Raw genomic sequence first — 27,942 nt, 5'->3', positions numbered from 1 at the left:
TGGAATGCAATGACTGTAGCCTCACATTTGTGATGTTCCTGCCAAAAATACATTACTGGAATTTAATCATGGGGGGGAAATCAGATAAATCTAATCTAAGTACTGTAATCTTTAAGAGTGTCAGCCATGAACGTCAAGGAAAGGCTGAGGAACTGTTCCAGGTTGAAGAAGATTAAAGAGATGTGACTACTAAAGGTAACACAAGATCCTTTGCTTAAAAGGACAATACTGGTTCCCTTCTCCTCCACCATCGTGGTGAGCGTATCTGACTCTTCCTAGCCATGTCTTCTCACAAGACCTTCAGAATCAAGAGATTCCTTGCCAAAACAAAGCAAAACCAAAATCACCCCATCCCCCAATGGATTCTTATGAAAGTTGGTGATAAGATCAGGTATAACTCAAGAGGAGACATTGGAGAAGAACCAAGCTGGGTCTACCAGGAATTGCTCTTGAATGGAAGGCACACATACTTATGCTGCATTAGCATCACATCCAGCTGAAGATGTCACCATCCTCTGGACAACTGAACATGTTTGATTAGGGCTGTGACTAGTGGATTAGTTCAGTAATAATATGTGAGGTATCTGGGAAAAAAGGACATTACTGGAACAACTGGAAAATTTTGGATAGAGTTTTTGAATTACATGGTTGAATTAAGCTGTTAATTTGCTGATTTTGATGTTTATATGATGGTGTTTTAGGAAGCATATCCTTATTCATAAGGCAGCATATCATAAACTAAAAGGAATAATAGGACATATGTCAGCAACTTGCTTTCATACAGTTGTAGGGAGAGGGGAGTTATTTTTATTGTTCTTGAATCTTCTGTGTAAATTTAAAATGATTTCAAAATAAAAATTTATCTTTGACACTAATTTTTAAAAGACTTAGGTCATAGGTGCTTGCTCTCAGGATTCTGTTTCTTGAGATTTTTCTTGCAGCCATACATTTGAATGAGCTTTTCAAAATATTTTAGCTAGCATTTTTAAGTATTTGTCACTCCCCCCACCCCAAATTTCAAGATGCAGCAGATTAACAGTTGTCCAACAAGATCCATTTTTCCTGTGCTTACTAACAGCATCCCCTAAGCATTTCACTGAACATATGGCCACTGAGCTACAGGCTTCATTTCTTGGGTCCTCTTTCAGTTAAGTGTGGCTATATGATTAAGGATACTATCTTTAAAATTATGGGGGAAAAAAACCAAACTATCCACAGAACTCTATATTCAGTAAATATATCCTTCAGGAATAAAGGTAAAATAAAGACATTCTCTGATGAATGAAAACTAAAAGACTCTGTAGCTACCAAATCTTCCATACAAAAATACTAAAGGAAGGTCTTCGGGCCAAAGATAAATGATACCAGGAAAATAATTTGACCTCCAGGAACGAAGGAAGAACAAAAGAAATAGTAGATATCTAGGTAAATATAATTTTCCTGTTTCTCTCCCATTGTCTGGTGGTGTTCTTAATGTATGTAGTCTTATAGATATGACATATTTATTGAAAGAATGAGGAAGGGTAAAGGAGCTTTATTGTTGTTAACTTTATCCATCTTAATTGAAATAGTAAAATATTAACTCCAGACTGTGAAAAGTTAGGATTCACCCATAAGACTACCAAAACAAAACAAACAAAATATAAGGTTTACAGCCAAAAAGAACTCAAGAGGTAAATTAAAATAGAATACTTAAATATGTTCAAATGATCCAAAAGAAAACAGCGAAGAGGTATCAAAGGAAGAAAATACAGAAGGGACAAACAGAAAAGCTACAATGGCTGACCTATATCTATTGGTATTATCAATATTCTCCTAAATAAGCCATGAATCAAAGAGCAAGTCAAAAACATGAAAATATTCTTAACTGAAAGAAAATAAAAATGAAACAGATCAAAATGTATGGGATGCAGCTAAAGCAGTGCCTACAGGGAAGGGAAGTTATGGCACTGAGTGCTAATATTAGAAATGAAGAGAGACCGCAAATCAATTATATCGGGGCCAGCGCCATGGCTCACTTGGTTAATCCTCCACCTGTGGCGCTGGCATCTCATATGGGCGCCGGGTTCTAGTCCCAGTTGCTCCTCTTCCAATCCAGCTCTCTGCTGTGGCCCGGGAATGCAGTGGAGGATGGCCCAAGTACTTGGGACCCTGTACCCGCAAGGGAGACCAGGAAGAAGCACCTGGCTCCTGGCTTGGGATTGGCGCAGCCATTTGGGGAGTGAACCAACGGAAGGAAGACCTTTCTCTCTGTCTCTGTCACTGTCTATAACTCTACCTATCAAATAATTTTTTTAAAAAATCAATGATATGAGTCTCTACCTTGAGAAACTAGTAAAAGAGCAAATTAAATCCAAATCAAGAGGCCAGCTCCATGGCACAGTAGGTTAATTCTCTGCCTGCAGCGCTGGCATCCCATATGGGTGCCAGTTCTAGTCCCAACTGCCCCTCTTCCAGTCCAGCTCTCTGCTGTGACCTGGGAAAGCAGTAGAAGATGGCCCAAGTCCTTGGGCCCCTGTACTCACGTGGGAGACTGGGAAGAAGCAGCTGGCTCCTGGCTTTGGATCGGCGCAGCTCCAGCCGGCAGCCAATTGTGGAGTGAACCAGCGGACGAAAGACCTTTCTCTCCATCTCTCCCTCTCACTGTCTGTAACTCAAATTCTCAAATAAAATCTTTTTAAAAAGACATTTTAAAAAATCCAAATCAAGGAAAAAATGGAAATAATAATGAGCAGAAATCAATCACATCTGGGATAAGTGGATAAGTAGATAGGTAGGTAGGTAGATAGATAGATAGATAGATAAAAGAAAAATTAGTGGAAGCAAAAGCTAATTTTTTGAAAAGACCAATAAAGTTTAAAAACTTCTAGCCAAAAGGACCAAGTAAAAAGAGGAAGAATATACAAATTAATAATATCAGGAATCAAAGAGGAATTTCACTGAAGACCCTACAGATTATTATAATTATTATAATTATATATAATAACATAATTATAATTATTATAATTATAGAAGGGAATAATGCTAGCAATTCCATGCACACAGAGTTCAACAAAAGCTAAAATTGACCAATTCCTTGACACATCCTATCAAAATTTAATTCACAGTTTAAAACCTCAAAACAAAGAAACACTCAGGACCTGGGTGATTTTGTTAGTGAATTTTACCCAAAATTTAAGGAAGGAATTCTACACAAGTTCAGTTCTATACAATCCCTTCCAGAAAATAGGAGAGGAAACACTTTGTAGTTTATTTATGAGGCAAGCATTACCTTGGCATCAAAATCTAACATAAGAAAATCATAATAAGCTTTTTCCTTTGCTTTTATTTAATGTAAACAAATTTGTATTTCATATATACAGACTTAGGAACATAGTGCTACTTCCCATCCTACCTTTCCTTCCATCCATGCTCCCACCCTTCCTCATACTCCTTCGGAAACCACATGACAATGGAGCCTGACTGACAACAGGCTGTGATTGGATGGCTTCAGAAATCACATGACAACAGAAACTGCCTGGCAACAGGCTGTGATTGGTTAGGGCATAGACTGCCCCTTAACCAGATTGGCTGCCTTGGCTATATAAGCTGCTGTACCAACTGAAATAAACAAGTCTGCAGGCTGCTCGCCTCTGGCCTGCTTTCACCCGACGCCTGGGATTTGTGTGGTGACTTGGTGCCTCTTGCCCCTACCGCGCTCCTCCTCTCAGAACGAATTCAACCTCAACATCTGGCATGTCAACATGACTGATAGCATGTCAGACTCGGCGAAGTCCCCCCTTGATTTTGGCAGGCAGAGGATTAACCTAGTGAGCCACAGTGCGGGACTCATGAAATATGCTGTTTCAATGAAGGAAAACAAAGTTTTGTTCTTAAAACAGTTGAATGATTAGAAGGCACATTAGGTCTCACCTGTTGAACAGATGTAACCAGGCCTCCATCTTCGCTTTAATAGACATCCTGTTTTCATTTTAATAGACCTCTGTCTCTATCACCCCCTGTCTCTCTTCACCCAAATGTTTCCTCTTTAGCTTTAAAATTCACTTAGGCTTCATCTCCAAAAGCTCTTCCTCTCCATGGCAGGCTAAACTGCTACAGCTGCTCTTCCATAAAAACCAATGTGCAGTGCTACAAGATTTCTACCTGGTCCAGACTAGATTTCCCAGTCACGCCTCACCTCTGCACGAGACAGTAAGTACTCCGAAGACAGGAAAGTACTGATGATGTCTTAAATTTTAAGTCAGCAAAAGTTAGTTTAGTGCTTGGCACACGGAGTTGGTACTGCTATTGATGTAGCAAATTACATGGTTAGTTTCTTAAAATTCTCTTCACCTGAACACACCAAAATTGCCGAAAGTCTTTTTTTCTTTAACAAAGCAGTCTGCATTTTAATAAATGTTTTTACAGCAGTATTATAGTAATTTCATATACAGTAGAGACTGAAACATGCCCCAAGAGTACAGCAGGTAGGGGTTCAGGTGAGTCAGGTGGTCCTAGCAGAGGCGATTGCTTTAAATATTGGTTGACGATGATCAGACCTTAGGAAGTGATCTTTGGAGGAAATGGCAGGAAGCAGCAATGCAGGAAGATTCAGGAAGAGGTTTCAAACAACTCCAGCCAATAACAGGTATGCTTGTTTACTTAGAAAAACATTAGCAATGGCCTGCTTAACAGAACAGGTTCAATTTTTTTTATAGCCATGCATAGTTTTTTCATAACATGAATTTTTCACCAACTTTTTGAAGACCCCTTATATGCACAGATTTCAAAATATTTTTTGCACCAAAATGAACTTATCTTTGAATTCCAAAACCCATGAACATTTTTGAGTAACTTTGTGCTCTCTTTCTCATTTTCTAAGGGAAAGATGTGGACTGGCAGAAAGCAAATAGTCTCAGGAACTTCTCTTCTATCTTCGGTATTTCAGAAATCTAGACTCCACTCTGTTTTACCTGAGGTGTTAGAACAGGTAGGGGTAAGAGATGTAAATTAATGAAGATAAATAAAGAAAGCTTTTGGTTGAGAACACCCATAGCGTTAATGGGAATCTATCTTTTGTCAGGCAGGTAAGTTCTCTTCCACAGAATAGACAGCTCAAGAACAGATTCAAGTGAAGCAATAAGAGAAGTGACACCTGCCAAACCAGCCAGACCCCAGCCACAGTACACATGTCCCCACAGTAAACACACAATCAGGGTGTAGAAATGGCTGGGCAATGGAATGGTTGACTACGAGGCCATTAAGGGAAAAGATTATCCCCTGGGACCCCGACAGAGCCCATGTGTGTCAACGGTTAGAAGTCTGGCTATGACCCTCTGGGGTAAATGGCCTGAACAACTTCTGTGACATAGGCACATAAAGCTCCCTGGGAAAGTCTAGGGTTGGGGGAGGGGGTAAAATTTACCATCATGAATTGTCATTCACAGCCAGGCCTTTAGAATATATTTATTATGACATTATCCATATGGAGGAAAACAGCTGGTATTTCCTATACGAGACACAGAGAGAGTGGCAGGGCTGGGGCTGCAGCACTCAGCAGCCAGAATAAAGCTGGGTTCTATTTGCAGTCTCAGTGGATTGTGGTCCTCAGGACCATTCAGATACCTTCGCCGCCACCAGAGACAAGGTCGGACAATAAGTGGGAGTGGGAGGAACGCCAGAGGGGAAAACTGGCCAACGTGAATTCTGTAAGGGCTTAAAAAGCAAGCTATTGAAAGCAGCAAACCCAAATAATATTTTTTTTCTCTGAGGCACAAATACGCAGTTTCACAATCACACCATACATGTAAAAGATAAAAACTTTCCCCCAGGAAACATAGGTCCAAACTGAGTTTTACACAAGCAAGCGGGAACCATGCAGGAACTTGTTCAGGGGCCACAGGTTGCTCTCGCCCACATTGGAGGTGCGCCTCTGGCACTGCTTGCAGCGCCGGTACTTCTGGCACTGGTCCAGGAGGAATAGCTTGTCAGAAGCCCTGAGGAAAGGAGAGCAAAAGCAATCATCAGCAGGAGGCCTAGCCCAGAAGCAGGTGGTGGGACAGAAACAAAAGGCAACACCCAGGTCCTGCTTTCAAGGATCTTACAACCCACCTGCGGTCTCTCACCTCCGCTCTGCTACCTGAAACTCACCGCTTCGCAGCATCCCTGCACCCAAACCTCCACCGTCTCCTCTTCTCTATTAAACAGAGGCCTATGCTTGGGACCTTCACAACAGCCTGGCCTTATGCTCCTCCCCAGACATACCCATCCGAACGCACCGAGAGCACAGGACTTGCCCCAGTAGCCAGTGAACAGTAGCTTCAACGCTTGTGCTTGCTGCTTTGCCACGTGGGTGCAGCTCGGCAGTGTTTGAGAAGATCAGACCAGGACTGCTGGTAACCATTAGTACAGAGTTAAGAGTAGACTGGCAATGAACAATCCCAAGAGACCAGAGCCTTGGGAGAGAAGGGCAAGAGAGAAAGTGGAGACAAAGAGGAGGAGAACAAAAGTGGCTTAGAGCAGAGATGAGGGGTCAGCCATGACAGATTTGCCACTTAGGCCATTTTTGGTTTTGTTGTTGTGCAAGAACAATCCCTGATGTGCTCCCCTACCCCATCAACAGTTCTACATAAGCGAAATTCTGTCAAAAAAAAAAAGGAGGGGCATCGTGGGCAACCTTAAAAAGAAAAAATGCAACCTTGGAAGTGAGCATGGGAAGACCTCTCTGCCTTACCTAGGTAATGGGACAGGCACGCTACCCGCATACATGTGAAGCCTAGTTTTGCTTTTGCTTTGTTTTCTTTTTTCACCCACCAATTCTTTCTTCCTGTCAGCTGCCTGCTTGAATCCCTGATGACAACCTGGCCTGGGACACTGGGTGACAGGTCTTCTCTGCATGTTCCTGGAGCAGATTTGCTAGCCTGCTCTTCAAAATTACTTCCTATGTCTCTTCTACCTCTTATCACCATGTTGGCTAAGCATTCCTACTAAAGACAACAAAATCTCCCTGGTATTACTCTCACTGCCTTTTACTTGCCTTCCTTCAATGCCTACAACATTGAACAAATGGCTTGAAATCCCCAACTCCTCTTCTTCTGGCCCAGTGACCCCACTTCTCTGAAACCTATTTTCTATAATCTCTAGAACATATGCAAACACATGGAGACTGAAAAACACGCTCCTAAATGAACAGTGAATCAATGAAGAAATCAAAGAGAAACCAAAAAATTTCTGGAAATGAATGAAGATGACAATACAATATATCAAAACTTATGAGATATAGCAAAAGCAGTGTTATGAAAAAAGCTTATAGCAATTGGTACCTACATCAAGAAATTGGAAAGGTACCAAATAAATGAGCTATCAATGCATCTCAAGAACCTAGAAAAATAACAGCAAACCAAACCCAAAACTAGTAGAGGTAAAACAAAATTAAAATTAGAGAAAAAGTAAACAAAACTGAAACAAAAAATACAAAAGACCAGCAAAACGAAAGCTATTTTTTTGCAAAAAAAAAAAAAAAGTTGACAAACCATTGGTCAGACTAACCAAAAAAAAAAAAAAAAAAAAGAGGGAGAAGACTCAAATCAATAAAACTAACAATGAAAAAGGAAATTTAGCGACACCACAGAAATAAAAAGAATCATCAGAAATTACTGCAAAGAGCTGTATGCCAACAAATTGGGAAACTTAGGAGAAATAGATACATTCCTGGACATATACAACCTACCTAAATTGAACCATGAAGACAGAAAACCTAAACAGACCAATAACCAAAACAGAACTCGAATCAGTAATAAAGACCCTCCCAAAAGGAAAAGCCCAGGACCGGAGAGCTTCACTGCTGAATTCTACCAGACATTTAAAAAAGAACTAACTCCAATTCTTCTCAAACTATTCCAAATTGAAAGAGAACTGATAAATGAATTCAGTAAAAATGTAGAATACAAGGTCAGCTTGCAAAAATCAGGAGGATTTCAATACCCTAGTAACAAATCAAATGGAAAAGAAATCAAGAAAACAGTCCCATTTACAATAACAACTGCAAAAACTGGAAAATACCACAGAATAAATTGAAACAAGGAGGTGTACAAGATTGAAGAGATGACTAAAAAGTAGAAAGTTATCCCATGGTCATGTATTTGAAGAACTAATATTTTTAAATGTCCATAATACTCAAATTAATCTACAGATTCAGTGCAATCATGTCACAATACCAATGACATTCTTCACAGAAATAAAATGGGTGAAAATATTTGCAAGCTGTACAGCTGATGATGAGAGAACTCAACCGAACAAGTCCCACCCCATAATCTAATTTTTAAAATGGGCAAATGGTCTGAGTAGACATGTCTCAAAAGAAGATACACAAATGGTCAACAAGTATATGAAATCATCAGAGAATGGGAAATGAAAACCACAATGAAATACTAGCACACCCCGTTAGAATGGCTATTAACAAAAAGACAACAAATTCCGGTGAGAATTTGGAGAAAGGGGAACTCTCATACACCGTTGATGGGAAAGCAAATCAGTGAAGCCCTTGTGGAAAACAGTACGGAGTTTCCTCAAAAATCTAGAAATAAAACTACCACATAATCCAGCAATCCCACTGTGGGTACATATGCAAAAGAAAGGAAGCCAGGATGTTGAAGACATACCCACACTCCCATGTCCACAACAGTCAGGTATGGAGTCAATCTAGGTGCTCCATTTGTAGATGAATGGATAAAGAACACGTGGTTACTTATACACAATGGAATACTACTCAGCCATAAAAAGAATGCAGTCCTGCCATTTGCAGCAACACAGATAAGCCTGGAGGACGCTGTGTCAAGTGAAACAAGTCAGCACAGAAAGAAAATTACCGCATGTTCCCACTTACATGTGAAAGCTTAGAAAGTTGATCTCATAGAAGTAGAGAGTAGAATAGTGGTTACCAGATGCTGGAAAGGGGAGGAGGGAACAGTGGGAGGAACATGGTCAGTGGATACAAGGGTACAGTTGGGTGGGAGGAATAACGTGATGATCTGCAGCACAATGAGATCACTGATTCAGAACAGTTAATTTAGTGTCTCAAAATAGCTAATAGGATTCTGCATGTTCCCAACACAAGATACATATTTTTGAGGTGATGGATATGCTAATTAATCCGAGGTGATGGATATGCTAATTAATCTGATCATAACATGTTGTATACATGCATTGAAATACCACACTGTACAATTATGTGTTCAATTATGAATAAACATACATATATTTAAAAAAAGAAAGACAAATGAGAAATGATATACAAGAAACACTACAAGGAAAAGGATTACAGACCAAGATCCATTATAACAAAAATTATGCTGCAAAAGAAATGGTAATTTAAACTATTATTTCTGTATACTTAGATTTTAATAATTTGCATATATAGACTGTTTAAATTTTTAAGGGTTTGTGAAATCATACCTAATAAATGGAACATATTTAATTTTTTTCAAAGTATAATACTTTCCCATATCTTTGATTCCTAAAACTCCTGTGTCACTTTGCTAAGGCATTGTTTGCTTTCCCATTTAACAAAAGAGATAAAAAGGGGCCAGTATTGTAGCACAGCAGGTTAAGCTAATGCCTGGGACACCATATCCTATATCAGAATGCCAATTGGAGTCCTGGCTGCTCCACTTCTGGTCCAGTTCCTACTAATGCACCTGATAAAGCAGTGGATGATGTCCCAAGTACTTGGGTCCCTGCTACCACATGTGAGACCTGGATGAAGTTCCAGTATCCTGGCTTCAGCCTGGCCCAGCCCCTGCTGCTATAGCCATTTAGGAAGTAGACCAGCAGATGGAAAATCTGTCTCTATCTATTTATCGCTCCCTCTCTGTGTGTCACTTTGCCTATCAAATAAGCAAATAAATATAATCTTATTTTTAAAAAAAGATTAGCTTTCTCTCCAAAGTTAATACTAATTATCAAAGCCAGGACTAGGACCCAGATTTCCTCACTCTTATACTGCAAATACAAAGGGACAGAAGATTTAATAAATTTCAGGTAGATGTTCTTGGTTCTTCCATAATAGGCATCTCATTTTTTAAATTGTCAGTCTTATCTACAATCCCTTGACTCTTAAGCAATCATTCCACAAGCTTTGGAAGTGTTCAAATCAGAAACTCACTTTCTCTGCTCCCCTCTAATTATCTTCAAAGAGAATTGCCACCCTCTACAAGGTGAGAAATGGGGAAAGGAACAGAAGTGACTGAGCAAGATAAAATGAAATGAAATGAAATGAAATGAAATGAAATAAAAACCACCCTAAACAGGGGCAAACATTAGGGCACGGCTGGTAAACATCCACCGTACAACACAACCTTCTCCAATACCATAACGGGCACTATTAATCAACCACAGTAGTGTTTCAGTATTTCTCGGTGAACACAGACTTGCTTTCCCCACTGAGTTGTCTAGGAGGCCACTTTTAATCAACTGGGTTTGGTACTTGAAATCTAAGCGCCATCCCAGGATTAAAGGACAACAAAAAAGGAACAGAGGGGACGTTCTCTGTAATCAAAGAACTTCTGGTTCCAATCAGGGTTTACCGCTCAAAAGCCTTCTCCTCCAGGTCCCGCTGCTTCTTCATCTCGGTACTGTGTTCCCAGTCCTCCTGCAAGCGCTGGTTGATTCTGCTCACTTGCTCCAGCTCAGCAGTTCTGTCTGCCAAATGCCTGGAGAGAAAAGAACAGTCTTACTCCATTCAAAATATATGGAAGGCCATGCACTGACTTTGAGAGTCCCGCTCCTTTTATGTTAAATTAAACAGAAAATCTTCTGTCGTTCACTACCCTTTGAAATATTCTGAAAGGCACAAACACTTTAAAATCACAGTGGAACTCCTGGCTCTCAGATAATTTGTGGGTCTAGAACCTTTCATCTTCAGGCCTGATTTAAATTAGCATGATTGAAACCTTTTTCCAATTAACAACTCAGCCTTTAAAGTCATTAATTTCCTTTGTGGCTACTTAACTCATCTGAAGAATCATCCCCAGCAGATTTCCAATGCTGTTTGTTTTGTTTTATTCCTGCCTCTCAGCTGTCTGCCTACTGGTTGCTACAGAAACTTAGTAAGACAAAGCAGACAGGCATACAAATGGAGAAAGGGGGAAAGGAACAAATTGACTGAGCAAGATAAAAGGAAATAGGAAAAATACCAAGCATTGTGAAGAAGGCAAGGAAAAATGGGAGTCATGTTGTAAAGTGGCTGCAAGTTATCTTTAAGCTCCACATCTCAGTATTCCAGGTGCTGTTTTTCCACCAAATACATGGTCACTAATTTTAAATCACCTTAATCCTCGTTCACATTGCCTGTATGTGTCGATTTCTTGCCAAAGTGAAACTTGTACCATCACTTCTCATTAAACGGTAGGAGCTTCCCTAGAGATGATTGATTTAACCCACTTAGAAATGTTTTGTGGTACAGACAGAGACAGCCACTAGGTGTCAGGATTCTCCAATACAAATCTGTAGGATCCTCTGGGCTGGTTCACTTTCTTCTAGAACAGTGTACAAACAAGGAAACATAGTTCCCCTACAGTCAAGGCTAGGGCTGTTGGTGTAGGGCTAATCTTATGAGTATCAAAGGTAACTGAAATTGATCTCTGGGAAGGGAAGAGGGAGGAGAAAAAGGGCGGGAGTATGGGTGGGAGGGAGGTAGGGGGAGAAGAAGCATCATGTTCCCAATTTGTATATCTTAAATGCATGAAGGTATATTCCTTCAACAAAATAAATTATTTAAAAAACAGCATAGCCACCTTTCATCTAACAAGCACTTCTTCAACAGCTGTTGTGTGGTTATTAAGAAGATTAAATGATACACAGAAAGTGGCAATGCCTATCATATAAGTGTCAATGCCTATCACATAGTGACTGATATTTTTACAAGCTTTTTTTTTTTCTTTTCATAGTTATTTTTCAGGTCTTGTGAAAATTCCATAACCAGTTAACCATTTCTAAATGCAATTATTTCATGGCCTGTATATACACATTTTGTGTAATCCCTCAAACTCACTTTGCAAAACTGATACAATCCCCAGGACATAACTCCCCATCCCTCCCTACTACAGCCCCTGACAATCACCATTTTTCTTTCTGTTTCCATGAACTTTACTCCTCAAGGTACTTCATGTAAGTGGAATCCTACAGCATTTGCCTCTCATGACTGGCTAATTTCACTTAGTATATAATGTTCTCAAGGTTCATTCATTCGTGTAGTAGGATGTGCCAGGATTCTCTTCCATTTTTAAGGCTGAATAATAATTCCATTGCACGTACAAACCATGTTTTTTCAGCCATTCACCTGTCGACAGATACTTGAGTTGCTTGTAAAAAGTGCTGTTATCAATAGCAAATGTCTCTTGAGCTCCTGTTTTTAGTTATTTTGGATACATACATAGAAGGAGAATTACTAGTTCATATGGTAATTCTAATTGTAATTTTTTTTTTACATTCCCACCAACAACATATAACATTTGCTACTTCTCTATATCCTTACCAACACTCACTGTTTTATCTTTTGTTTTTTAATAGAAGCCACCTCAATGGGCATGAAATATAATCATTGTGGTTTTCCTAATGGTAAGTGTCTTTGCAAATGCTTTGTGGCCACCATTATTATTTAAAGGATAGATAAGCAATCATTTTCATTTGAATGCCTACAAAGTAAGAAAATGAGGCAAGGGGGAAACTAGTAATCTCACAACACTGCTGGTGTACAAATTATTACATTTTTTAGAAATTACACTGTCAGTTTCTTGTAAAATTTTAAATGTGTTTTACACTTGACTCAGCTGCCCCACTTCTAGGAATCTGTCTGATAAAAACAAAAGAACCAATATAAAGGTATATATTAAGAATATTTAGGAGGCCAGGGTTGTGGCACAGTAGGTTAAGCCACCACCTGCAACACCTGCATCCCATATGAGGGTCAGTTAGAGTCCCGGCTCTTCCACATCCAAACCGGCTCCCTGCTAATGTGCCTGGAGAAAAGCAGCAGATGGCCCGAGTACTTGGGCCACTGCCATCTATGTGGGAGACCCAGAAGAAGCTCTAGCCTTCTAGTTTCAGCCTGGTCATTCAGGCCATTTGGGGAGGGACCCTGCAGATGGAAGATATGTCTCCCTTCCTCTCTCTGTAACTCTGCCTTTCAAATAAATAAATACATCTTTTAAAAAAATTATTTTTATGGCCGGTGCCGTGGCTTAACAGGCTAATCCTCTGCCTTGCAGTGCCGGCACACCGGGTTCTAGTCCCAGTTGGGGCACTGGATTCTATCCCGGTTGCCCCTCTTCCAGGCCAGCTCTCTGCTATGGCCCGGGAGTGCAGTGGAGGATGGCCCAAGTCCTTGGGCCCTGCACCCGCATGGGAGACCGGGAGAAGCACCTGGCTCCTGGCTTCAGATCAGCACGATGCGCCGGCCGCGGCAGCCATTGGAGGGTGGACCAACGGCAAAAGGAAGACCTTTCTCTCTGTCTCTCTCTCTCACTATCCACTCTGCCTGTCAAAAAACTAAATTTAAAAAAATTATGTTTGATACAAAATATCTGGTAACAAAGTGAATGTTCATCAATGCTACAAAATTAAATTATAGTACATTCATATTATAGATATTATGCCATTTTTACAGAAGAATTAATTTGGTATATATGTGCTGACCTGAATATAATTAATGGCACATTATTAGGTTAGGTTGCAGAGTAATGTATAAGAGCTTATAGACTGTACTTTCATTTACAGAAATGAAAGTAAATGTATATAAGTATATTGTTTGAATGTATTTGTTAAAATAAATGAAAAAACATAAAGTGCTACATATTAGCCTTAATGTTGGCTACTTGGAAGGGGAGATCATTAACTTTCTTTAAAGTCTGTTTTATTGCAGGAGAGTGAATTGAAAATTTTAAAGAAAAAAAAGTGAAACAAGTATAAATAGCTTAGCAGAAATGTTTGGATCACTCTGGGTAAATTATCCTCTTTGAAACAAAATGACCTTCATTCACCACAGGAGGATCTAAAATCACATCTTGAGATAAACTAAAGAGGACCATGGAGCTGGAAAAGATACACAGAAGTGAATGTGGAATAACTAGGAAAAGATACAGAAATTGAAACCAAGAATCCCACCTGTACAGAAAGGGGGATCTATAACCAAAACTCCAACAAGAGAGACAAAAAGGTTAAAGTTTGCATCTTTTGAGAGAATTAAAACTTCCAAAAGTCTCTCACAGACTTACAATCTCATCTAATTCTTGCAGTAAGGACAGGTAGAGCACTGAAATGATCCTTATTCTTACTACGAAGCAAAGAAGACTAGGAAGTCTACCTATGACCTAGTCTAAATCATACAACTTGGAAAAGATAAAGTGTAACCCTCCTAACTCCAGGTGTGGGAGGTGAACTAGAGAAGTTAACGAGGAGAATCCGAGGAGACAGCTGCAACAATCTCAGCAACAAATGAAAGGCTCCCAGCTCTATCACACTGAGGCGGCAGACACAGGAAGCCTTGAGATGAGTGACAGGTGAACGCTACTGTAAAACAGAAGCTAAATGCTGTCCCGAGGGAATAAGGTTATTTTTAAAAAAAAAAAGGGGGGGGGGTGGCTCGCTTGTGGCATAGCGGGTAAAGCTGCCGCCTGCAGTGTTGACATCCCTTATGGGCCCTCGTTCGAGTCCAAGCTTCTCTACTTCCAATCCAGCTCTCTGCTATGGCTTGGGAAAGCAGTAAGAAGATGGCCCAAGTCCTTGGGCCCCCATGCCCATGTGGGAGACCCAGAAGAAGCTCCTGGCTCCTAGCTTCAGATCAGTGTAGCTTTGGCAGTTGCAGTCAACTGGGGAGTGAACCAGCGGATGGAAGACCTCTCTCTCTCTCTCTCTTTCTCTCTCTCTCTCGGCCTCTCTATAATGCTGTCTTTCAAATAAATACATAAAATTTTTTTTAAAAAGTGGGGAAAACATCTTCCCCTCAGGAATGTTTAGAGTTTCAAATATATACTTGACATCTAACCATGCTCTCGCTTGCACCACATACTGAGCACTGTGGGAACTCACTCGGTATGGCCACCTAGAGCAAGCTCCAGCCTCTGCCTCAGCTACAAGCTTAAGTGGGGCTACCATCCTCCTAGTCTGGCTTCTGAACGCTGCTCAAATGGCAAGCCAAAATTCCTTCAGGACAGAATATGATACCTTTGGGGAGCTCAAGGTCCCAAATGATAAGTATTACGGCACCCAGACTGTGAGATCTACAGTGAGCTTCAAGACTGGAGGTGTGACAGAATGCATGCCAGTTCCAGTTATTAAAGCTTTTGGTATCTTGAAGCGAACAGCTGCTGAAGTAAACCAGGATTATGGTCTTGACCCAATGATCGCCAATGCAATAATGAAGGCAGCAGATGAGGTAGCTGAAGGTAAATTAACTGATCATTTTCCTCTCCTGATATGGCAGACTGGATCAGGAACCCAGACAAATATGAATGTAACTGAAGTCATTAGCAATAGAGCGATTGAGGTCTTGGGAGGTGAACTTGGCAGTAAGAAACCTGTGCATACCAATGATCATGTTAATAAATCCAGAGTTCAAATGAGACTTTCCCCCACAGCAATGCACATTGCTGCTGCAATAGAAGTTCATGAAGTACTCTTACCAGGATGTCAGAAGTTGCATGATGCTCTGGAAGCAAAATCCAGAGAGTTTGCTCAGATCATCAAAATCGGGTGAACTCAAACTCAGGATGCTGTTCCAGTGACTCTTGGCCAGGAATTCAGTGGTTATGTTCAACAAGTGAAACATGCAGTGGTGAGAATAAGAGCCGCCATGCCAAGAATCTATGAGCTCGCAGCTGGAGGCACTGCTTACAAACTAGAAGTGGCTTTGCAGAAAGGGTTGCTACAAACGTGGCTACCCTCACAGGCTTGCCTTTTGTCACTGCTCCAAATAAATGGGAAGCCCTGGCTGCTCATGATGCTCTGGTTGAGCTAAGTAGAGCCGTGAACACTGCTGCTTGCAGTCTGATGAAGATAGCAAATGATATTCGTTTTCTGGGTTCTGGCCCTCGCTCAGGCCTGGGAGAATTGATCTTGCCTGAAAATAAACTGGAAATCAGTATCAAGCCAGGTAAGGTGAACCCTACTCAGTGTGAAGCAATGACCATGGTTGCAGCCCAGGTCATGGGAAATCAACTGTAACAGTTGGAGGCAGCAATGGACATTTTGAGTTGAATGTTTTCAAGCCAATGGTAATTAAAAATGTGTTACACTCAGCCAGACTGCCGGGGAATGTTCCAGTTTCTTCAAAGAAAATTTTGTCCTGGGGATCCAGACTAACACACAAGGATCAACAAGTTAATTAATGAGTCTCGAACATTGGTGACAGCTCTCAATCCACATATAGGATTTGACAAGGCAGCAAAGATTGTTAAGACAGCACACAAAAACGGATCAACCTTGAAGGAAACTGCTGTTGAACTTGGCTATCTCACAGCAGAGCAGTTTAATGAGTGGGTGAAATCTAAGGACATGCTGGGTCTGAAGTCATTTAAGTAAATTTATAGTAAAAATAAATGCAGTATATATAATTAAATACACACACACACACACACACACTTGGTAAAGGGCTTGTACCAAATATTTAAAGAAATTTCAAAACTCAGCAATAAAACAACTTGATTTTTGAAAGATTTAAATAGACACTTCAGACACTTAACCTAGGAAGACATGTAGATGGCAAATAGGAGCATGAAATGACTTCAACATCATTAATCATTAGAGAGATGCAAATTAAAGCAGGAGATGTCTCTACACACCTCTTAGAACAGCTAAACAAAAGACTGATATACCAAATGCTGGCAAGGATGAGGAGGACTAGAATTCTTATACACTTTGGCTGAAAATGTAAATTAGTACAATTGTGGAAAGCACTTTGGCACTTGTTTTAAAAAGTTAAATATATTGGTGCCGGCGCTGTGGTACAGTGGGTTAACGCCCTGGCCTAAAGCACCGACATCCCATAATAGCACCGGTTCAAGACCCAGCTGCTCTACTTCCAGTCCAGCTCTCTGCTATGGCCTAGGAATGCAGTGGAGGATGGCCTGGGTCCTTGGGCCCCTGCACCCACGTAGGAGACCCGGAAGAAGCTCCTGGCTCCTGGCTTCGAATCAGCACAGCTCTGGCTGCTGTGGCCAATTGGGGAGTGAACCAGCGTATGGAGGATTTCTTTTTCTCTCTTTCTCTCTCTCTCTCTGCCTCTCCTCTCTCTGTGTAACTCTGACTTTCAAATAAGCAAATAAAATCTCTAAAAAAAAAAAAAAGAAAAGTTAAATACAAGGGCCAGCACTGTGGCGTGGCAGGTTAAAGCCCCTGCCTGCAGCACCAGCATCTCATATGGGTATCGTTTTGAGTGGCAGCTGCTCCACTTCTGATCCAGCTCCCTGCTAAAGAGCCTGAAAAAGCAGCAGAAGATGGCCAAGTCCTTGGGCCCCTGCACCCACATGGGAAACCTGGAAGAAGCTCCTGGCTCCTGGCTTCAAATTGGCTCAGCTCCACCATTGGGGTCATTTGGGGAGTGAACCAGTGAATGGAAGACCTCTCTCTCTGTGTCTCTCCCTCTGTAATTCTGCCTCTCAAATAGATAAATAAAATCTTTAAAAAAACTTACATATATACCTACCCCAGGATCCAATCATGCTACTCCTGTTTTTACCCAAGATAAAAAGAAACTATATGTCCATACAAAGATTTAATCATGAATGTTCAGAGTAGCTTTATTTGTAATATCCAAAAATTGGAAATAACTCAAGTGTCTATCAACAGATGAGTAAATAAAATAACAATGGTAACTACCTAGTAAGGATAGAAATATTATCATGTAAAACAACATGGATGGGTATCAAAACCATGACTCTAATACAAAGACAGACAAAAAACAATATATACCAAACATTTACATCAAACCCTAAGAAATGCAAACTATAGTGACAGATGGCAGATTAGTAGTTGCCTGAGGATGGGGGTTGGGAAAGGTGTTGGAGGGAGGGAATTCAAAGGGGCACAAGGAAAAATTCTAGTGTGATTGATATGTTCATTAGCTCAGTTGCAGTAATTGTTTCACCAGTAGATGCATCCATATTCAAAATTTATCAACTCGTACATTTTGAGAAATTATTATATATTTTAATTACATCTCAATAAAGATTTTTTCTTTAAAAATAAAGCAAAAATAAATCAGTGGAAAAGATATGCCTTCACTCAAGCACATTTATGATTTCAGAAATCTTGGGCTACAACTGCCTCTCCTTGCCACATCAAAATGCCTCTAGAACCTTTCAAGATTATTTTAATCTTTTAATCTTCAAACAGTATACCTGGTGATTTCAAAACCACAAAATCTGTTGAAACTAAGATAGCATGCTTAAGGGGAAACTAGAGTAAATGGTCAGAATCATGGCACAAGAAATAGATTCAAAGCCATGGGCAACAACTTATGCCACATTTCCAGTGACCTGTATAACTGAGAGTGGAGTTGAGCTCTGGCCCTCATCCATACCATACTGCCTGGTTGTCAACTAACAGCCACATTGCCACTTTACTGCCCTACACACATTGAGAATATGCAGTAGACTTTCATTGCAATTGTGCTTGTTTTCTTCTTGAAAAAAAAAAATGTTACTACCCTCTGTGCTAGATAAAATGTTCAGATTGCTCACAATAGATCTATGTACTATCCAACTGACCATTAATAGAATTTATAAATTTTTAATAATTTTTATAAGTATAACCACCTTCTACAAAGAGTAGATTCCATTGAAAGAAGCTTTTTGGGACTCCTGAGCACCTTGATGATTTTGACTAACAATAGAACTGAGGGTTATTAGACATCTACAAAAACAATACTGAAACTTCCTGTAGCACTTGGGAGGTTCAAATAGGAGCTATGGCTGATGGAAAGGTGGAGAGAATCATGGAGATATTGTAAGATTGTAAGTCAGCTGGGAACTTTAAAGATTCCCAATGGTGGAGTGATCATTTGGGTATTTCAAGAAACTACAAACTGGATGTCTGATGTTTGAATTCAAAGGTCTTCGCATCCTCCTCTGCCTACCCCACCACCTTCATCACCTTCTTCTCCACTATATGCAGATTCTCAGAAGTTGAGGAAGGGCTTGAATGTCACATCTAAGTCTGCTCGAGCATGATACCACATTTGTGGTTCACGCTGTATCCCTAAAGCTGGTATGGACAGTGCTTTAAGAAGATGTGCTGCAAAGGGAAGGGGGAAAAAAGCATGAGGAGGCAACTGGAGGGAGAAGTGGGATCCACGTGGTTGTTTTAAATTTACTTAATAACATTTTTTCCATAGGGTGAACTTGAGGATAAAATGAGATGAAGCATGCAATGAGCTTGGAACAATGTCTTATGCAAGTCAATCGTCAATGTGTTACTATTATTCTACTTCTCTGCTGTTTTCTGAGAGAGAGAGGAAGAGGAGCAGGGAGAAAAGCCAAGGTCTCCTTACTCTCTCTGTGTCCTCTGAAGCATCTGCAGATCCCGCCTCTGATCCACCAGCTGGTGGAGGATGGCTTTCCTCTTGTTGTTAGCAGCTGCCTCCAGCTGGTGTTTCATATAATTCTGTTCTCGCTTTCTCTTTTCTGCCATCAATTCATGCTCATTCTTCCCAAAGATGGGCTCAGAGGAGTCTGGTTCAAACACAGGCAGCTGGTTGGGCTTGTTCTTTATCTGAAACAGGGACAAACATAACAAGATTATGATTCCACTGGGGAATAAACTTTAAGCAGAATTCAATTCTGTAAAGGAGTAGAATATCAATACCTTGAAAGAAGGAACAAAGGATTCGGAATCCACCAGAGGCATAACACATGGGGTACTCATAGCATTATAGCATTTACACATATTTTAGAATGCTAATGTTGCTTATAGTGTCCATTTCACTTAACAGGTTTCCCCTTTGGCGCTCAGTTGTCACCGATCAGGGAAAACAAATGATATTTTTCTCTTTGGGACTGGCTTAATTCACTCAGCATGATGTTTTCCAGATTGCTCCATCTTGTTGCAAATGACTGGGTTTCGTTGTTTCTTACTGCTGTATAGTATTCTATGGAGTACATGTCCCATAATTTCTTTATCCAGTCTACTGTTGATGGGCATTTGGGTTGGTTCCAGGTCTTAGCTATTGTGAATTGAGCTGCAATAAACATTAATGTGCAGATGGCTTTTTTATTTGCCAAATTAATTTCCCAAGGAGTGGGATGGCTGGGTTGTATGGTAGGGTTATGTTCAGGTTTCTGAGGAATCTCCAGACAGACTTCCATAGTGGCTTAACCAGCTGAGTGAATTAAGCCAGTCCCAAAGAGAAAAATATCATTTGTTTTCCCTGATCGGTGACAACTGAGCGCCAAAGGGGAAACCTGTTAAGTGAAATGGACACTATAAGCAACAATGAACTGATCAGCTCCTGTCCTGACTTTAGATGTACAATGTAATACTTTATCCTTTTTAGTATTTGTTGTTGTTGTTGTTGTTCTAGTACTATTGGTTGAACTCAGTAATTAACACACAATTATTCTTAGGTGTTTAAATTTTAACTGAAAAGTGATCCCTGTTAAATCTAAGAGTGGAAAAAGAGAGGGAGGAGACGAACAATTTGGAACATGCTCAATCGGACTGGCCGCAAATGGTGGAGTTAGAAATGTGCCAGGGGATTCCAACACAATCCCATCAAGATGGCATGTACCAATGCCATCTCACTAGTCCAAGTGATCAATTTCAGCTCACAATTGATAGCTCTGATAGGTCTAAGAGTCAAAGAGATCACACAAACAAGACAAGTATCTGCTAATACTAACTGATAGAATCAAAAAGGGAGAGAAAGATCCAACATGGGAAGTGGGATACACAGCAGACTCACAGAATGGCAGATGTCCTAAACAACACTCTGGCCTCAGAATCAGCCCTCAAGGCATTCGGATATGGCGGAAGAGCCCATGAGAGTATAGCAGGCATGGAAAGCCAACATATCATGGAAAAAAAAAAAGACCTAAATGAATGATCTCTGTGAGTGAGATCCCAGTGGAAAGAACAGGGCCATCAAAGAAGGAGGTACCCTTCTCCGAAGGGAGGAGAGAACTTCCACTTTGACTATGACCCTATTGGAATAAGATCAAAGTCAGCGAACTCTAAAGGCTTCCATAGCCCTGGCAACTCATGACTAGAGCCTAGGGAGATTACTGACGCCATGAACAGGAGTGTCAAATTGTTAAATCAGCAACAGGAGTCACTGTGTACTTACACCCCATGTGGGATCTGTCCCTAATGTGTCGTCTAAAACGAAGTGATGCTATAACTAGTACTGAAACAGTATTTTTATACTTTGCGTTTCTGTGTGGGCACAAACTGATGAGGTCTTTACTAATTATATACTGAAGTGATCTTCTGTATATAAAGAGAATTAGAAATGAAAAAAAAAAAACAACCTGGTGTTAAAATGGAAACGGCATAGAAAATTAATTAATTTGAAAAAAAAAATTAGGTAGGATCTCTGTCTTTAATGTGCTGTACATTGCTATTTAATGCTATAATTAGTAATCCAATGGTACTTTTTTCACTTTATGTTGCTATATGGGCAAAATGTTGAAATCTTTACCTAATATATACTAAACTGATCTTCTGTATACAAAGAGAATTGAAAATGAATCTTTACATGAATGGAAAGGGAAAGGGAGCGGGAAAGGGGAGGGTTGCGGGCGGGAGGGAAGTTATGGGAGGGGGGAAGCCATTGTAACCCATAAGCTATACTTTGGAAATTTATATTCATTAAATAAAAGTTTAATAATAAAAAAAGAATGCTAATGAAGCACTGCATAATGTTTTTTAAAAAATAATAACTGTCCCTTTACCTGTGCATCCAAAGCCCTCTTGTAACACTGGGTTTCCTCCATCTTATCTTTTAAATATTTGGCTCTTTGCGCAGCAAGTCTGGCAGTTAAGAACAGGAGAAAGTAGGGACACAGATTTAGAGTCTTTAGTAAAAGAGATTACAGTTATCAAAACATGAGGAGAGCCTAGTAAATAAAAATTGATGTGTCGTTCTGGGAGCTTTCATTTTGAGAAAGAGTAGTACAGACACTTAGGCCCTTGAACAGTGTGTTGAACACAGAACAGAAAGAACAGGGATCAGCAGGTGACAAATCACACCATACAAATGTACTATTACTAAAACAGCAGGCAACACTCTACCCCTGCCAATCCTGCAGGAAGAGATAATTTGCTTTATAAACTGAGTCATTATAAGATTCTTAATAAGAACAGTGATCCTTTTAGAAATTATGATTTATTATATACAGCCTCCAGGGAACCCATATGTTCTCTAAAGTGAGTACAGTGAAACACTGACATTTCAGAGAAACACCATCATCCCTCAGTATCTGTAGGAGTTGGTACTCCTGCAAATAACAAAAGCTGAGGATGCTCAAGTCCCTTATATAAAATGGTATAGTGTTTGCATGTAACCCACACTAATCCTCTTATAAACATTTAAATAATCTCTAAATTACTTATTAATACTTAATACAATATAAATTATATGTAAGTAGTTGTTATTGCTTAGGGAATAATGACCCAAAAAAGTCTGTACATGTTTAGTACAGATGAAATTTATTCTTTCAAACTGCTTTGATCTGTGGCTTTTGAACTCAAGGATGCAAAACCAGGGGTACCATAACCAAAGAAATAGAGAGCTAACTGTAGACTTCCTGGTCACAGAAACTGTTTGAGGAGTCTCTGAGCACACTAGGGTAGGTTCCACAATTGCACTCCAGGCCTCAGTAGGAGAACTGTGGGCCCCCTTGGGTATCTAGCAACTCCATGGTCTCAACCCTATTCTAGGCCTCATATAATGCAATCAGGACCAATCAGATTCTCTTTCCTGATCATTTGAGTTGAGACTGACATGTCCAAGTCTGAGGTGACAATGTCAACTAAGTGCTGTGGGTGTAAGCAAAGGGAATGCTGCTTTATGTGGCTGTCTAGTCCCCAGTTCCAGTCCTTTGTGGATTCCCTGTACATTTCTGTCTTTGGATTCCATAGAACACCCCTATACTTATAATAAAACCTCAGCTTTGTCTGAAAGTCACCTAGACATCTAATAGCTACTAATGATGCCTGCTCAAGACAAGTCCCTTCTTCTATCTACCAGTATTGCTGATTGCAAAACCATTCCAAATGTTACTTTGTAATTACAACTAACTACAAGATTGGCAATCATGCCACAATGATAATTAGAATAATGGTGGCTTTTTCACTTTTCTAATGAAATGTTATGCTATGGTACTGACTACTAACTGGATCAGTTTATTCATTTGGATACAGTGATGCTAGTGAAACTACCAAAGTTGATTCAGTTACATAAGGAAAATAACTTCACATGAAAATTCTCTAATTTTCAAATCTTAGTTAGCTGGACTCACTCCTCTGTGAGTTGCACTTGTTCCAGGCGGTCCATCAACTCTCTGTTTTGTCTTTGCTTTATTTCCTTTTCCCGTCTGTTATCCATTTGTTTCAGGAGACTCTGGGAATATTCCTCTTGCCTAACAGCATTAAGCTCAGTGCTGAGTGGTCGTTTGTCAAATAGGAAGGATTTCTAGAATGAAAGAAAAGCAACTAATTGACATTAGAATACCAAAAAATACCAGTAATAATTCAGAAACTAAAATCAATCAAGGTGTTTCTTAATTTCTTTTTTGCTCGGCGCTAAACACATTAACCCCAGCTAGTGTTGAAGTAACCCACAAAATAATATGAGCACATTCGAGGTTGAAGCTGAGCTGCTGAGCCTACTACAGCCCTATTTATAAGACAGAGATGGACTAAGATGCCACTTAAACATCCACATGGAAGGAAGATGAAATTCTGAGCATTTGAAAAGCACAAGCAAGGACAAAGAGGAGGCAACAAGAAGGACTTGAATACCTGCAGTGGATCCAGCCATTCTACACAGTGGCTGTCCAACAGTGTCTAAAACAGAGATCTTTGCTCTCACCTAGCTGAGATTCTGATGCAGAAAGCTGACAATGAACAAGTAAATGGTACCTCAGAACCATTAAGCTAATGATTAAGTGCTATGAGTTCCCTACTATAGCAGTGACTGGGTGAAAACAGGCCTACATTTCTTGGCTATTAGGGAAAGCTTTTCTATGGAGATCACTGAATTCTCCTCCACAGAGGAGAATTCTTCTCCACAGAGAAGGAACAGCAAGTGAAAAGACACTAGATGGACACAAGATAGGCTTGTTCTACTAGCTGAGGTGTAATGAGCAGGATAAAAAGAAGATGGTGAGCCCAAAGAAGAAGGCAGGGATCCAACTAGTATGGTCAAGGTGAGGATTTTAGATTTGATTTTAATTGATTGCGAGAATATTAGATGTTTTAAACAGGATAGCAATATGTTTTGGTTAAGATTTTAAAAGATTACTTTGGCTGCCATGTGGAGAATAGATTGTGGGATCACAGGAATGCAAGCAGTGAGTAAATTAGAGGTATTACAGAAGTTGAACCTTACAATGTGGCTTGGACTAGGGTGGCAACACTGAAGAAGAAGAGATACAAACAGACATTATGTATTTTGGAAATAAAGATTCTGGACTTGCAGATGGTTGGATGTGAGGGACAGAGAAAGAAGAATCTGGGATTGCTCCTTGATATGAGGTGTATGCTATGACTGGCTGATCATGGCACTTACTAACACTGGGAGACAGGAAAATAGGTTGAGAAGGAAATCAAAAGTTTCTGTTTTGGTCCTTGTAAGTTTGAAACATATATCTCGAAGTGGGCAGTCATAAATATAATCTGGAGCTTGCATATAAGAAATTGTAATTAAATCTCAAAGGTCCCATGCTCACTCTCCCTCCCTCTGTGCTGTCCCTGCTTGAAATCTCTTCCTTCATTCATTTTCTTAGCTAACTCTTGTATGCAGGAAGTCTTCCCAGATCTCTGGGCTGGGTTAACTGATTCTCCTCTCTGCTCTCATATACTTCACAAAAATGTATCTGCCATTATTTCACTACACTATTGTTTCTTTCAGTGTCTATCTCCTCAACTAGACCAAGATCCCTTTAGAAGAAGGACATTGCATTCCTAACCATGAATACAATAGTTGGGCCAGAGTTCAATAGATGTTCGACAATAAATAAAGAAAATCTATTTTATTAGATTTAGGTCCATTCCGCCGGATTAGGGGCATGAAAAAAGAAAGATTCACGCAGAAATAAAGGTAAGCACACAATGACCAAAAACATTAAATCAAGCCATGAAGCAGGGGGCCCACCTCCACCTGAAGCTTAGCTTCTCAAACTTTCAAAAACATGCAAATCACCTGGGTATCTTATTTAGCTATAGATTCCTATTCTGCCATTCTCGGGTGGGACCCTCAATTCTGCATTTCCAGAAAGATCCCAGAAGTTTGTGATGCTACTGGCTCTCTTTATATCCTGGAACTCCACCACCTGTCCCAGATTCTGATTGAGAATGACTACAATTAATGAGAGCTGCAGTGATGAACAGGAATTGTGTTATGAGTGAGTGGTGTGCAGATGTAAAGCAGACAGCACCTGCCCTAGAAGAAAGTTTCAACTTGTAGAAACCACTTTTGAACTCTGCCACTTTAAAAATGGTACAACCTGCAACACAGTAGGGGAGCCAAAGCCCCATAGACAAGACAGGTGTTAGCAATAACAAACTTTAAAGGACTCTTACATAAAATTCAGGTTTCTCATTCTTGTGCCTCCTAATAGCTTCAGCAACTCCAAGATTATAGGCAGCATTTTTCTGATTCTGTTCTCTAGTGGCCAGACTTTTCATCTATTATACATATAAAAAAAAGATTTTAATTTTTAATCACATATTGAAATACAGCCTTTACAAATTTAATTCTTACATGTGGAATTTAAAGAAGTCTATCTCACAGAAATAGAGAATTGAATAGTAGATACCAGAGGCTGGAGAGCATAGAGGTAGAGATGAAGATGTTAGTCAACGGGTACAAAATTACAGTTAGGGGGCAGGTGCTATGGCATAATAAGTCAGGCATCCACCTGCAGTGCCAGCATCCCATATGGATGCCAGTTCAAGTCCAAGCTGCTCCACTTCTGATCCAGCTCCCTGCTAATACACCTGGGGAAGCATCAGAGGATAGACCAAGTGCTTGGGCCCCTGTACCCATATAGAAGACCTGGAAGAATTCCTGACTTCTGGCTTTGGATTGGCCCAGCTCTGGCTGTTGGTGGCCATTTGGGGAGTGAACCAGCAAATGGAATATCCCTCCTTCTGTCTCTCCCTCTCTCTGTCTGTAACTTTGTCTCTCAAATAAATAACTAAATAAATCTTTTTTAAAAATTAAAAATAAGAAATAAGTGCTGGACTTCTATTGAACAGCAGGTGACTATACTCAGTAATAATATGATGTTAACTTCAAAATAGCTAGAAGAGAGGATTTTGAATGTTTTACCACAAAAAAGATGAATATGCTAATTACCAATCATTACACAGTGATGCATGTATTAAAACATCACATTGTACCCTATAAAATTATACAATTATTACATGTCAATTAAAAATAAAACCATGGGTCAGGCATTTGGCACAGAAGTTGAGATGGCACTTGGGACACTTGCATGCCATGTTTAAGAGCCTGGTTCAAGTTCCAGTTCTGCTTCCAATTCCAGGTTCCTGCTAATACCTCCCTGACAGGTAGCAGGTGATATCACAAGTAGTTGGGTCTTTTCCATTCGTGTGGAACACCTGCATTGGGTTTTCAGCTCCAGGCTTTCACCTGGCCTAACCCCACTGTTGCAAGCATTTGGAGAGTAAATCAGTAGAAAGGAGATCACCTTCACCCCAGCCCTCACCCTGACCCTTGCCCTCTCTTCCTTTTTCTCTTTCCTTTTCTCTCTTTCTCCTTCTCCTCCACCTTTCAAATAATTTGTTTAAATTAAACTAAATGGAAGTTGATGCTATTATTGTTAAATAATCCAACCAAGTTAGAAACTTGCCTGTGGGGGACACTAGTACTTCCTAATGTCTTCATATATTTACAAAAATGAGTTAGGGAAGATTTCGTTTGTTATTTCCTGTTCTTGGCTTTATGCATCTATTGTTACAGGGATCTCAAGAAGGAATGAAAGATTTCATCATACATGCAGTGAAGAGCAGTTGAGTTTTTTGTTTGTTTGTTTGTTTGTTTGTTTTTGGTTTTTTTGACAGGCAGAGTGGACAGTGAGAGAGAAAGGTCTTCTTCCATTGGTTCACCTCCCAATGGCCGCTGTGGCAGGCGCGCTGCGTCCGGCGCACTGCGCAGATCTGTAACCAGGAGCCAGGTGCTTCTTCTGGTCTCCCTTGCAGGTGCAGGGCCCAAGCACTTGGGCCATCCTCCACTGCACTCTCGGGCCATAGCAGAGAGCTGGAATGGAAGAGGAGCAACCGGGACAGAATCCAGCGCCCAAACCGGGACTAGAACCTGGTGTGCTGGAGCCGCAGGCGGAGGATTAGCCTATTTAGCCGCGGCACCAGCCAGAGCAGTTGAGTTTTATGGAGCCCACAAAAATATATATAAAAAAATGAAAAATGTCAGTCTGCCTTTGAGTACTTGAGATAGGCCATGATTCTGAAGAGTAAAAGCCTTATGTTTTCTCAGAAACCAAAAATAAAACAACATAAATCCAACAATTCTGCCTTTAAAATTCGGTCCTTATGGAGGAAAAAAAATCACCTATATGTGCAAGCATTCAACTACATGGATAGTCATCCAAGTATTGCTTATTATTAGTGAAAACATGAATGCAATCAAATTTTAGTCCAGCAGTAAGTAAATGATTAAGTGTGTTACAGTACAGAAACATTGTGGAACATTTTCAATGGCGTTTTATA

The 27,942-nt window shown here is 40.2% G+C and overlaps 1 protein-coding gene and 2 pseudogenes across 1 annotated transcript in view; 2 read left to right on the top strand and 1 right to left on the bottom strand.

Moving 5' to 3' along the window:
- The first annotated feature begins 281 nt into the window (after window positions 1-281).
- On the top strand, window positions 282-484 carry LOC133763853 (large ribosomal subunit protein eL39-like; annotated as a pseudogene).
- Window positions 485-5,833: 5,349 nt separating this feature from the next.
- The window catches only part of CCDC81 (coiled-coil domain containing 81), a 58,728-nt gene continuing 36,619 nt past the window's right edge, over window positions 5,834-27,942 (bottom strand). The window contains exons 9-14 of the mRNA XM_062196844.1: window positions 25,774-25,878; window positions 23,490-23,662; window positions 21,921-21,999; window positions 19,523-19,743; window positions 10,563-10,688; window positions 5,834-5,975 (exon numbers count right to left, since the gene is read on the bottom strand). Of these exons, the coding sequence (XP_062052828.1) occupies window positions 5,834-5,975; window positions 10,563-10,688; window positions 19,523-19,743; window positions 21,921-21,999; window positions 23,490-23,662; window positions 25,774-25,878 (846 nt within the window). The remainder of the gene's footprint in view (window positions 5,976-10,562; window positions 10,689-19,522; window positions 19,744-21,920; window positions 22,000-23,489; window positions 23,663-25,773; window positions 25,879-27,942) is intronic.
- Window positions 12,558-16,554, top strand: LOC133764873 (fumarate hydratase, mitochondrial-like; annotated as a pseudogene).

This window comes from Lepus europaeus, chromosome 7 (assembly GCF_033115175.1).
Source record: "Lepus europaeus isolate LE1 chromosome 7, mLepTim1.pri, whole genome shotgun sequence".
In the NCBI taxonomy this organism is placed as follows: domain Eukaryota; kingdom Metazoa; phylum Chordata; class Mammalia; order Lagomorpha; family Leporidae; genus Lepus; species Lepus europaeus.
Note: the sequence above shows the minus strand (reverse complement) of the source record. Positions and strands in the feature narration are given on the sequence as shown.